Source organism: Nylanderia fulva, unplaced genomic scaffold (genome assembly GCF_048542155.1).
Source record: "Nylanderia fulva isolate GAGA-0341 unplaced genomic scaffold, ASM4854215v1 Scaffold7, whole genome shotgun sequence".
In the NCBI taxonomy this organism is placed as follows: Eukaryota; Metazoa; Arthropoda; class Insecta; order Hymenoptera; family Formicidae; genus Nylanderia; species Nylanderia fulva.
The window spans coordinates 187456-200986 of record NW_028190807.1 but is presented as its reverse complement, the minus strand read 5'-3'; the positions used below and the strand labels follow the sequence as shown (position 1 = coordinate 200986).

The 13531-nt window shown below is 33.3% G+C and overlaps 1 protein-coding gene across 1 annotated transcript; it reads left to right on the top strand.

Annotated features, from left to right (window-relative positions):
• Positions 1 to 83: 83 nt before the first annotated feature.
• Positions 84 to 9867, top strand: LOC114942708 (small subunit processome component 20 homolog). The gene is made up of 8 exons (XM_029318127.2): positions 84 to 243; positions 432 to 712; positions 791 to 6010; positions 6223 to 6478; positions 6889 to 8563; positions 8637 to 9070; positions 9156 to 9425; positions 9541 to 9867. The coding sequence occupies exons 1-8, from the start codon at positions 199 to 201 to the stop codon at positions 9685 to 9687; spliced, it is 8328 nt and encodes a 2775-aa protein (XP_029173960.1). The 5' UTR covers positions 84 to 198; the 3' UTR covers positions 9688 to 9867.
• The last annotated feature ends 3664 nt before the right edge of the window (positions 9868 to 13531 follow it).

The following is a 13531-nucleotide window of genomic DNA, read 5'->3' as shown; positions in this document are numbered from 1 at the left end:
GCTTCTATTGGTGAATATATTTCTATTCCTGTTTCTGTTGTGCATAGAAGTAGAATTTCCGAACACACTCCAAAGTAGATTTACCACGTGCATCGCACGCCTACATTTGTTGTGTCATACAGATTTCAAGTTTTCGTGATGTTTAATATTTAGTCTGATTAGATTTTAATCAACGAAAGAATCACTTTTTCTCTCAAGATGAAGACTAAACCGACTCGTCACAAGGAAACGAATACTTTTCAGGTATTGAAATTGATGAAAGGAAAACTATTAGGTTGTCGGAAAAGTCGTGATGTATTATACAATAATTAACTATATATAAGTAAAAAACCTTTGAAAAACAGAAAAAATACGTCATGACTTTTCCGACAATCAATAACTTACATATTCATTGTTTCTTTCTACTAAACCGACCTTTTGTTTTTGCACAGTTCAAACCGTTCTCTGAAAGAGTGACGGAAATCGATGTCGATGTCTTTCATCGCGTAGTGCATCGGTATGAAGATAATGACGAGGAAGTAGAGACTTATTTTCACCAAACGCTACAGAAATGGAATGTCCTCAACTTAACGGAGGGCTATGTCACTTTTAAGAAGCAAATGAGGAACATTGTTACATTGCCTCAATTGATTCACAAGAAGCAATATGTCATCGACACGCTTATGGAGTATTTGAAGAAGCGAGATCCCTGGTGTCTGCAGCCTATTCTAGAGTAAATATAGAAAACTGCATAGATATATTCATATATTATATCTTATATTTTTACATTTGTACGATTTGTTTCTTATAGATTAGTAGTAGCTGTAGCGAGGGATCTTCAAAAGGATTTTTACGAATACTTTCCAACATTCTTATCTGAAATGATCAATTTATTACAAACAAAAGATACAGAGCAGATAGAATATACATTTACCACTCTGGCATATCTATTTAAATTTTTATGGCGATATTTAATAAGAAACGTAAGAACTGTGGTCAATCTACTGTTGCCATTATTGTCTGACACACAACCGGTCTATATAAACAGGTTTGCCGCCGAAAGTTTTGCATTTGTAGTTCGTAAGATTAAAGATAAAGAGTCCTTTCTAAAATTAGTACTGCATATTTTGGAAGATAATGCAAATGGAGTATCAGGTTGCGGAAAATTATTATTTGAAGTTGTCTTTGGCATCACGGGACAATTTCACTCTTGCGGAGAACAAATGTTACTGATTTATTTTAATGCTTTGCAAGATCAGTCTATGAATCAGAGTCTTACTTATGAAATATTGAAAGAGATCATAAATTGCATCCTGCAAAATATACATCCTCAAAAATGTGGTATTATGTGGAACGTTATATTAAAAGTAATAGATATGTTTAGCGAACAATCGAAGCAATCGTTGAAATCTTCCGAAAGAGAAGACGCGTTAGTTTTATTTCTACGTCTTATACATATAATTATTAGTTATAAAAATGGAAAGTTTTTAATCGATACTATATCTCTGATAAAAAAATTAATTGTTATAATGGACACATTAAATGAAGATAATATTTTGCAAGAGGTGATTAATGTGTCTGTTGCTATTCTCTTGGCATCCAATGTCAAATTAATGCAAGAAAATTCGAGTCAACTGTTGTTGAAAATTATGGCGGTGAACAATACAAAATTATTGTACTTTGCTGTTGAAAAGTTGATGCACTATTCTTCATTTGAAACCTTAGTCTTACCTCATGCATTACGTCGAATTATCTCTATCGGATTTGACAGTGAAACGTTGCTTCTCTTTGCCAAAATAATTCTTGTCAAAGCATCACCTTGCCTTAATGGTATAAGTTTGAACAAATGGAAGAAATATATATTAGACATACGAAATATCAGAGTTGAAAACATCGATTATTTCTCGTCGGAATTGAGGACATTATCTACTGATTCTGTTTCGTTCGATGCAATGAGGATATTGATAATTTTACCGCACCTAAAACCATTGCACGAAGAATTTAAAACTGCATTAAAAACTGGATTGTTATTTACGTATCAAAAAATGCTGGAATACGATAAAAGTATAGAAGATGCTGCAAGCCTCAATAGAACTAGTTTTATATTTTTATTAATGCTAGAATCGATAATACATATATTAGAGCCGAGTGAGCTTCACGAGTTTTTTGTAAAATCCAACATAACAATAGCTGATCTTATTAACAAATATCACGATAACAAGTACATCATAAACGCGATAGATCTCTGCTTGACATATTTCGTTGCCTCAGAGTATCACTCCAACTATATCAATTCCGCAGTTTTCGATACATTAAATAACAATATAGTGAAGAGGCTGAGTTCGCCTTACAGTAATACTCGATTGATCGTAGCACACTTATATTCTTTATTTGGTAACGTTGATGATCTGAGAGGGCCTTTGATAACGCAGGATGATGGCAACACAGGCAAAACTGCCATGGAACTTGTCTATTTGGTAGAATGTGAATCCGCAACAGTACAAAACTATCGTGCCAAATTATTGCATTTGCAAGCTTTAGGATTTCAGAATCAGGCGATAACTAATTTAAATTCAAGATATTACGAATTCCCATTGCGTTGCCTGATCGCTAATCTATATGTCAATTTCTCTCTGCTCTGGCAACCTGTAAGTATAGTCCTAGCTAGTTACGGCAACAAAGAATGTCCACAGTTCTGGCCGACGTTTCTGGCCGAATTAACGTCCAACAGTGTGCCAGAAGTTGAATCGAGATCGTTGTTCGATTGCGACGTCATCTCCTCGTTGGAGATCCAGATAGAGAAGCGCAACGACAAGCCCGACTTCGAAAATTACAAGATACTCCTCTGGAAATGTATGACGCACTTCTCCCATTACGCCGAGACGAAGAATAGAGATTTAACTGGATTGTTTATCGATTTTATAAATACAAATTTCTTTAAATCTAACTCCGAAGATGGCAAGTATTGCAATATCAAGAAGCGCAAGTGCGGAATCGACATAAATAATGACATGAATGATAATGAAGAAGAAGAAGAAGAAGAAGAAGAAGAGGAAGAACGGATTGAAATTATAAAGACTACTCAAGTGGATGCGAAGAGTAGAAATTACAAGGTGAAACATCTACTTGCTCAGATGGAGATATTTGAAAAAGTGTCAAATCCAAAGATGTTGCACAGAGAATCAGAGATGCGTCAGATTTACTTGGACCTACTCTGTTCGAAAAATGCCGACATACAGAAAGCCGCCTTAAATTGTCTCTTTGCTTATAAGCACGAGTATCTTTTGCCATACAAGGAATCGTTATACGGTTTGATAAACGAGAAGAATCTGAAGAACGAGCTCGCGCGTTTTAAACTGGATCGAGAGAGTGATGTAATAAAGGAGATGCATCGTGAGAATCTCATACCGATTATAATGAGAATTATCTATGCGAAAATGCTTATGAAGACCGGTATAAGAACCGGCGGGAAGGCCGGCGGATTTACACGGCGGAAAATGGTACTGCGTTTCCTAGGTGGCACCCAGGAGGACGAGATGATTGTATTCGTCAAAATGGCCTTTCGACCCTTCAAAGCGTACGTGTCGCTGGAAGTGGAAGAAGACGAGGCGTTCGATTTGAAGCGATACACCGAGAACATCGTCGACGCGATCGATCTGGATAACGTTATGCCACCTAAACGTATGCAAAGCGCTGTGAATCTGCTAGGGATAGTGATGGAACAGTTCGGCGGGAAGATGTCGACAAGACTGTTGCCGCGTTTGCTCAGGATATTGATCTGCATCCTGGCGGAGGTGATCGGAATTCTAAGTAGATCGGACGAGATTTATCCAGGATACCTGTCGGCGATCAAGAACGTGCGAACCAGTTGCATAGGCATCTTGGCAAGATTTTTCGTGCATTTCGAGGACTACGACTGGAAGCGACACGAGATCGACGCGGTCTACCACGTCGCGATATTTCCCCAGTTGCAGAAATTACCAGTTGAGGGTATACACAGTCCCACGGCCTTGTTGAAGCTGTTCATGGCATGGGGTCAAAATCCACGGTATCATCCATTGTTCGTGAAACATCGAGAGGACGACGAGTCGATCAGCCCTCTTCCTTACATCGTGCAACTGCTCTTGAATCCCAAAACACACCAGTCTGTCGTCAACGCTATTTTGGAAATTATTGAGAAATTACTGACGTTAAAGGATTACGGACAATCGAACGAGGATAGCATGCAAGTAGATAATCCGCCGTCCTTACCACTAATACCAATACTGACGAATCTGCTTGATAAGGAAAAGAACATACCGAACGGGATCAATTATGGCTCCTCCATCCTTCTGCCGCATATCCCTCGCATTTTGGAATTTATCAGAAATAAACTGGAGAAATCCAACAGAGGCATAAACAAGACCGAATTGCTCATATTGTCGCGAATCTCCGAATTTGTCACGGACGCTGAGACGTGCGACACAGTGTTGAAACTGATACTGCCTGTGTTAGTGAAGAAGGCTGCAATTGGCAATAACGAAGAAGCTATCGTGGAGCTTACGACGACCGTGATGAATCTCGTAAAACTTGCGAACAAGCCGGAGACTCACGTGCGTGCTATCGCACCGCTAATGGGTCTTGTATCGGACGTGTCAGCTCGCAAACTTCTTCTGCAGCTGTACGGCGCCATCGCCGAGAAGTCCTCGGAGGAGTGTCGCGAGACTATGACACGAGATCGCGATATCCTGATTGCGCTCAACGCGTGGGATCGCAGGTGGATCGATCAGCCTGACTTTCAGAGAAGACTGGACGCCTTCGACGAAATTAAAGGTTTGACTGAGAAAAACGCGATCACCCTGGAATTCGGCGTGATTGTGATACACAACTGCTTTCACTTTCTGAAGACCGAGTCGGATCTGGCGATGAGAGATTGCGCCGGTCAGTGCTTAAAACTCGTGGGATCTAGATTGGCGAAGGAACACCAGACTAATCCTTCTAACAGACGTTATCTGATGGACGACACAATTCTGGCGCTTACGAGAAAGGGGATCACGAGCAGAAACGAGACTATTCGTCTGCAATCGATAGCCTTTTTAGGACACATGGCTCTGGAATGCGCGGATGTGCATCCTATCTTGCGAGACATGTCATTATTAACTAATCCAACCGATCCCGAGGTCGATTTCTTCGAGAATATGCAGCATTTGCAGTTGCACAGACGAGCTCGTGCGTTCTTGAAGTTCTGTACACTCGCCAAGACGTTACGGAAACCGTTCAATTCTCGAACCTTGACGCAATTCATCCTTCCCCTCTGCTCTTCTTATCTATGCAACGAGGCTTTCATTAATAAAAATAGCCTCATCGACGCCGCCATCGAAACTGTCGGGGTGGTCTGCAGACTTTTACCGTGGCATCATTACGAGATCATCTTGAGACATTATTTGAATAAACTGAAGAGATCCATAGAGTTTCAGAAACAACTCATTAGAATAGTAGTAGCAATATTAGATTCGTTCCATTACGACTTCTCAAAGTATAAAGAAGTGCAAAAGATTACTTCGGCAGGAACCAAAGATGATGCCACTGTGATTAGCGAAGAGAAAACTAATGAATCGATCGGCGAGGAGAAAACTAATGAAGCGATTGATGAAGAGAAAACTAATGAAGCGATCGGTGAAGATGCGATTTTGGAGGATAAAGAAGCGGAAGAAATATTGGAGGAAGCGCTAAATGATGAAAACGTCGAGAATATTGAAGAAGTAGAAGGAGATACTGAAGCAGCGAAGGAAGATTTACTAATCGAAAGGCAGACGTTACTTTCGCAAAGCGGAGCGAAGAAAGTCATGTTCAGTATATCGCATGGTTTGTTACCCCAACTGCTTCGATCTATCACAGCTAGAACGCGACAGGACAGCAGTCATAAGCTCAACAAGAAGAAATTTGCGTCCGAAACGGAGGAAAATGATTTGATGAGAGTTCCCATCGCTCTTGCGCTTGTTAAATTATTACAGAAAATGCCCGGGGATATTTTGGACGCAAACCTTCCAGGGTAAGTTTATGATATCATGTAGCGTAATATTTATCTAATATAGGAGCAGAAAATCTCTATTTTATCTGGTTGTATAGATTTTCTGTTTTTTGTTTTAAAGATTATTTCTTTGAATTATGTGGATAATTAATTGAATAAATGAATGTTTCTATACATAGAACATTCTGATAAAGTTTGTTATTTAATTTTGATAATTTTGTATATTTTTTTAGAATTTTTATGAAACTGTGTACATTTCTTAAATCGCGCATGGAGTCAATTCGACGTACAACTCGTGAGACACTGCAAAAAATTATGATAACATTAGGACCAAAATATCTTCATCATCTTCTGAAAGAAATGAATGCATTATTAACAAGAGGTTTTCAAGTGCACGTTCTGGTATACACAATACAGTCCGTATTACTTGCACTGAAGCCATATTTTCAGAAATTCGACATTAATCATAATCTACAAAGTATTATATCTGTAAGTATTTATTTATAATTACAAGCTTAATGTAATGTGTTTATGTCTAATTTGTATATATTTCTAAAATGTTTAGTTTCGCAATATAAATTTTGTCATGTGTGTATTCTACCAATTGTAAATTCTAAAAAGATATATACATATATAATATCGTTATTTTTAATATTCAACTCTTGAATCTTCATTCTTTGCCATTATGTAATAATTTTAATATTTATATTCTTAATAAAAATTTATTTATAATTCAGAATCAGAATTTTTGTTAATATAAAAAAACTTTTAATGCTTGTAATTCTCAAAACACATTTATACTACATTTGTAAAATATATTTTTATCAATTAGTAGAACATATATAAAATTTGATCAAAAATTTTCTGTATCTTTGAGTAATTAACTAATTTTTACACAGGTATGCAAAGTCGATCTGTTTGGCTTAACTGCGGAAGAAAAGGAGATATCTGGTATCGTTAAAAATGTGTCAGAAGCAAGGAGCACTAAAAGCTTCGACATCTTCCATATATTAGCAGAGTTTATAACGGAATCTTGTTTATTGGACTTAATCATGCCGTTGAAAGAAGTGCTGTTGAAAACGCATACGTACAAAACGATAAACAAAGTTACGGAATGTCTTCGAAACGTAACTCTGGGATTGGCGGATAACTCTTACATACTACTGGAACAGATGCTCATATTTCTCTACGGCATCATCTCGGAAAGCATACCGGATCTTCTGCCGGAGAAAGACGACAAAAAGCTCGTGGAAGAGAAAACGAAATATCTCGTGCCGCAGCAATCAAACTGTTTCATCATACCACCAGCACCCAAAAACAGAATGGGTATTAAAGCCACAGCGAAAACCACCAGGCACATCAATGTTCACGTAATGATAGAATTCGGTTTGAAACTGTATCACATACTATTGAAACGAGACAAAATTTCTTCTACGGAATACAAACCCTATTTGGAACCCTTTGTATCGGTTTTGAGCGATTGTTTAAATTCTCATCACGTTAAGCTGTGTACCGTGGCCTTGCAATGCTTAAACTGGATGCTGAAGATGGACTTAACTTCGACATTGGCATCGATCTCGGGAATCTGTAAAGCCATGTTCGATATCTTACATAAATACGCTGTCGCGGGATTAAGCAAGGGAAACAACTTCGATCTCGTGATGGCGACATTCAAATGCATGTCCGTGATTGTTCGCGACGTGAAATATTTCAGCATCGACGCCGATCAGTTGAAGATCCTCATCTTATACGCGGAACAGGATCTGCACGACAGCGATAAACACGCCACTGCGTTTACATTGCTCAAGGCTATAATTCATCGAAAAATGATCGTTCCTGAAATGCATGCTGTCATGGAAAAAGTCGCTAAACTAAGCATTACCACGGAATTGGAGCACGTTAGATTGCAATCGCGTTCCTTATTCTATACGTACTTGATGGAATATCCACTTGGCAAACATTTAGACAAACACATATACTTTTATCTCAAACAATTGAGTTACGAGCTACAGCCAGGTCGATTGAGCGCATTGGAGATGATTCATACTATTGTCACAGGATTTCCGTTAAAAATTTTAATTAAAAGAGCGGAGATTATATTTCTAATGACGAGTCCAAGATTAATAGACGACGATGATCCGACCTGCCGTAAACTTTGTGCGAAATGTATAACAGAAATACTCACCCGGATATCCTACAATGAAAAGAATAAGCTATTCGACAATTGGCCCGTTCAGTGGCTAGGTAATTCCAACATAAGATACCGAACGTTGGCGGCACAATTATGCGGCATATTTGTGACTGTTGAAAAACATGAATTTGATTCACGATTACCTCAAGTTTTGCCGTTGTTATTGAAGCAGTTTCACGCAAATGTCCCCGTTTTTGGCAATGAACAGTCTGGAATATCTATGAAGTTAAACAATAAAGACCGCTTACAGAAAAATGTAAAGGATTTAGAAAGAGCGAAAGATCATCATTTAATTCAAGTTTTACATTTATTGTTGAAGATAGCACGTTACACATCATTACTCACGAATGAAAAGTACAAAGATTCCATCGATTCTTTTGCCGGTAAGAAACATTCATTATAACTAAATAAGCCTTTTTTCCAGCAAGTACACATATATTTTATTTTATTTCACAGAATATAGTCAATCTTTGTTGTCTCACCCACATATTTGGGTTCGATTATCTGCCGCACAATTTATTGGATTTATCTTGACTACTCTGGACGTTGATAAAATTGTGACGCTTTTAAATAATCCAGAAAATGACGAAGAACAAGAGGGATACATGTACTCAAATCCTATCGATACTTTAAAAAGTTTGATTTTAGACTTAATAGCGCAACTTTATCCAGATATGACATTTGAAGAATTAGCAGATCAAGTTGTGAAAAATCTAATTTTTATCGCACAAATATTAAAATCAATGAAAATATCGGATGTGCAAGGTGATAAACAGGATGATAAAAATACAGCAAAGGATAGCAATAATTTATCTCTTTTTTGGCTTATCAGAAAATTGAGAAAAGCTGTTAATGTAGAGATAACACAAGCTCCCAAATCGACATCAGTAGTAAGGATATATTTTTATTTCTCGATTATTTTCTATGTTGAAAATTTATATATACACAGAAATTATATGAATTCTACATTTTCAGAGAACTGCAGCATTCAAATTTATTGCTGGTGTAGTAACTACAATTCCCATGGAATATTTAAATGCGATACTTTTTAGTATCATGTCTCCATTGGTACGAGAGATAGCTATAACAGAAGAAACAAATGTTGAATTACGTCGACTAGCTAAAGAAGTACTTGCTATGATTAAAAAATCTATAGGAAATGAAGAATATGTTAAATTATTAAATCGAGTACAACAAAAACTTGACATTAAGAAAGCAGAGAGGAGAAAAGTTCGCACACAACAGGTAAATTCACTTATTATTTATCTTTTCATATTTGAAATAATTTTTACATGAGATATAAGAAAAAATATTTAGGATCACATACAAACAAACTTAATATACATGATATTTATTACAGTTTGTAGTTAATCCTGATCTAGCAGCCAAGCGCAAATTGGCTAGACAACAAAAAAAGAAAGAATCGAAAAAAAGGAAAATAAATAATATAAAAGCAAATAAAGTAGTCAAAAAACGCAAAAAGAAAGTAGACCCAGACGAAGTGTAATATGCGTAATTTATAAAAATTACAATTTCACAATGATTAATTACTATTTGTAAATATTTGTAAAATATATGTGTATAAATTATTGTAACATTTTTACAGAATATACAAAAGTATACACAATGTCAATGTGTAAAGTTTATAATTGTGTGAAGTTAAAAATAAAGACTATAAGTAAATATATATTGCGCAAAGATATATGTCATTTATATATATATGTATATATTGTGTATTTATATATATGTATATCTTTCTTTATATATAAATATAATTATAGATATTTATATAGATATATATAGATACATTTTTGAAGAAAATTTATTATAATTTTAAATAATTTGTTTATACAAAATATTTATAATACAATCGGCGAAAATAATATATAAATTTTATTTATTTATATATATAAATTTTATATAATTTTCTATATAACTTTGTTTTATTTTTCTTTTTTATTGTTTTATTTTACAATTTACATTTATTTTTTGTACCTTATATAACTATTGATACTATCGCAATAAAATAATTATGTAAATATTAATTTTACAGAAGAATTTGAGAAATTATCTTTGAAAATAAGAAAAACTTAATTTTTGAACGCATTGAACATCGTTGCGCATGCGTGAAGAATTTATTTTGGGTGCGTTCCGTTATGCACTGCAAGTACTGGCACAGATTAATAGACAGATCGCCAAAGGTCTGGATGAAGGAGAGACCAGCATTTCTCACTGATTTCAGCGCCATATCGTAGTAGTAGTCAATGCAGTAACTATTAATACGTTCCCAAGATAAGAGCGTCTCATGCTCATGAACTCGTCCGGCGGCATGTACGAGATTTATCTTTTCGTAGCGTTCGCGTATTTCGGAAAGGACAGAATTTTATGATGTTATAAATAAATAAATAAATAAAATATTAACCTGACCTATTATAATTATTTTTTAATAAATGTTTCATTATTATTATCATCTAAGTCTAAGTCGTTTAATTAATTTTTAGTTTTTTAATAATTAATTTAATTTATTCTAATCATTTTAATATGTGAAAAATACTAATACGTATACGTTTTATAATGAATTAATATATTTCGAGAGTCGAATTATATATTTTTAATAATATAAAAGTGTTCAAAAATTATATTTGACTTTTAATTTTAATTATTTTAGCAAAGAGTTCCGAAATCTCTTACACACATAATAAAGATTTTGTTCATCCATATAATTCGCAATTAAGTATATATGTTAATTATTAATTTTAATAAAATACAAAATTAAAATTAAAGGTCAAATATAATTTTTGAACATAAATATATTTAATTCGTTATAAAACGTATACCCGCGTGATAGTATTTTTCTCGTACAAAAATAACTAGAACAAATTAAATTACTCATAAAAAAATTAAAAAATAATTAAATAATTTATATTATATATGATAATAATAAAACATTTTATAAAAAAAACAGATTCAATAAATATAAGTATATATATAACATGTACTTATATTTATTGAATCTGTTTTTTAATAAAATGTTTTATAAGCTTAGAAAACTTGACTTTGACGTAACTAGCAAATTTTATTTAATTATTTCACGACGGTTTGACGTAATAAAATGTTTTATTATTATTATATAAAATATAAGTTTAAATTCTTTAATTAATTTTTAATCTTTTATGATTAATTTAATTTACTCTAATTATTTTTGTACGAGAAAAATACTATCATGGGTATACGTTTTATAATTAATTTAATATATTTGTGTTTAAAAATTATATTTGACCTTTAATTTTAATTTTTATTTTATTAAAATTAATAATTAACATATATACTTAATTGCGAATTATATGGATGAAAAAAATCCCCATTATGTGTGTAAGAGATTTCGGAACTCTTTGCTATAAAATAATTAAAATTAAAAGTCAAATATAATTTTTGAACACTTTTATATTATTAAGAATATATAATTCGATTCCCGAAATATATTAATTCATTATAAAACGTATACGTGATATTATTTTTCTCATATAAAAATGACTAGAATAAATTAAATTAATTATTAAAAAACTAAAAAGTAATTAAACGACTTAGACTTAGATGATAATAATAATGAAACATTTTATTAAAAAAAGATTCAATAACTAGTAGGTCAGGTTATAATTTTTTTATTTATTTATTTATAACATTATGAGCTATTAAGCTCATCATCTCGTTCGCTCTCTGTCTTGCTTTCATTCGGCAAGTCACAAACGATATATGATACTCGTATGTTCCTACTTCAACTCTCGAGAATCTGAAACAAACGAAACTCGTGTCCAATATACAGGGTGTCCGGTAACTAACAGACCAATGATTACAAATGGATTCTTTGGTCAATTTGGGAACGATTTTTCCTCAGCGAAAATGTCGAAAAAGGTCATCATTTTTTACAACTTTCCAATCTTTGTCATTATGTATCTTTATAACTAAGCCTTAAATTAAAATTTTATTATAGTAAACTCTACCTGAAATTAACTGAAGAATGTAATTATGTTAGACTTTTAACTCCAAAACGTTTAGTTTTCAAAAAACCTATTTTTTTTAATCGCTTATAACTCGAAAATTATTGACTTCTCAACATTTTTGCTAAGGAAAAATCGTCTCCAAATTGGCCAGAGAATCCGCCCTTAATCATTGGTCCGTTAGTTACCGGACACCTTGTATATATTATATAAAAGTGTATAGCACGTCAGAAGCTTGTGAGCTTACAGCGATAAGTAAAAACAATTGCGTATTTATTTCATTGCGTTTATCTGTTTAAACGCGCGCTTTAATTTTTCCAACGTTTTTGCCTGTTTATATTTTAAAGGTCCTCTCTTCTAAAAATCTTGTTTTAAAGATTCTCTCCGCGAGCAAAATTCGAAAACATAAATTATTTAATATTTTTACTTTATTATTTGTAAATCCTCGGTAATTTCAAAATTTTTCTATTTAAAAATTATTAATTTTCTATTGCCAATTAATTTTATCACAGACTTTACTCTTACTCCCATTGCACTTTCGTTTGCGGTTTTCAGTATACGATTTTTTATCGTAGTTACTGAAAATTATTATTGTGAATTATACTTGTGCAGTGATTTGAAGAATTTACAATTTCGTTGAAATTGTTGATTTTTCAAAAAAATTACGAGATTCGCGGAAATTGCGTGCTTTCTTGGCATTTTCCGTTCGCGGCAGGCGGTTTATTTTTTATTGTTGCAAGTGTTTTTGTTTTTTTTTATTAAAATAGATAATAATAATGTGAAATAAATCACGATATTTGACAGATGTGCATATATATAGAAATTGTAATAATAATAATATTATATCATAAAATTGTAAATTGTTTCAATTTTTTATAGACTGCGATAAAAGATTTTACATTTGGATAAGAAACTGCGGTAAGTAAAAATATAAAATTCTTGAAAACGTAAAAATATTTGATAACGTAAAAAGGTGAACTTTGAAAAATAAGGAACTTAAAAATTGCACTAATAAATGGGCTATATATATGTGAGCCGTGCGCGGATGTAAGGTGTGTTATATCGAAATTTAATTAATAGAATTGAGAATTAATCCCAATTTTAAGTCTTACAAATGTCCAAGCTAATTTTTTGTACCTCGTGTACATTTTTGAAAGTTATATCGAAAAATTAAATTTCAATATGCGTCTTACATCTCACATTTCGCATACGGCTCACATATAGCCTATTTATCTCTTATACTTTATTTCAACCCTTATAGAAATTTATTACTAGTAACGCCAATTTATCACTTATTTCGAGTAATTAATCACTTTTATTTCGAATACTTAAATTACTGTATATTATAGTATT

What these genes read in the sequence shown, in the direction of transcription:
- LOC114942708 (XM_029318127.2), top strand. Translation starts at nt 199, where the DNA reads ATGAAGACTAAACCGACTCGTCACAAGGAAACGAATACTTTTCAG. An exon ending in ATCTACAAAGTATTATATCT is followed by an intron (nt 6,479 to 6,888) that starts GTAAGTATTTAT and finishes ATTTTTACACAG; the next exon opens with GTATGCAAAGTCGATCTGTT. An exon ending in TTCCATCGATTCTTTTGCCG is followed by an intron (nt 8,564 to 8,636) that starts GTAAGAAACATT and finishes TTTATTTCACAG; the next exon opens with AATATAGTCAATCTTTGTTG.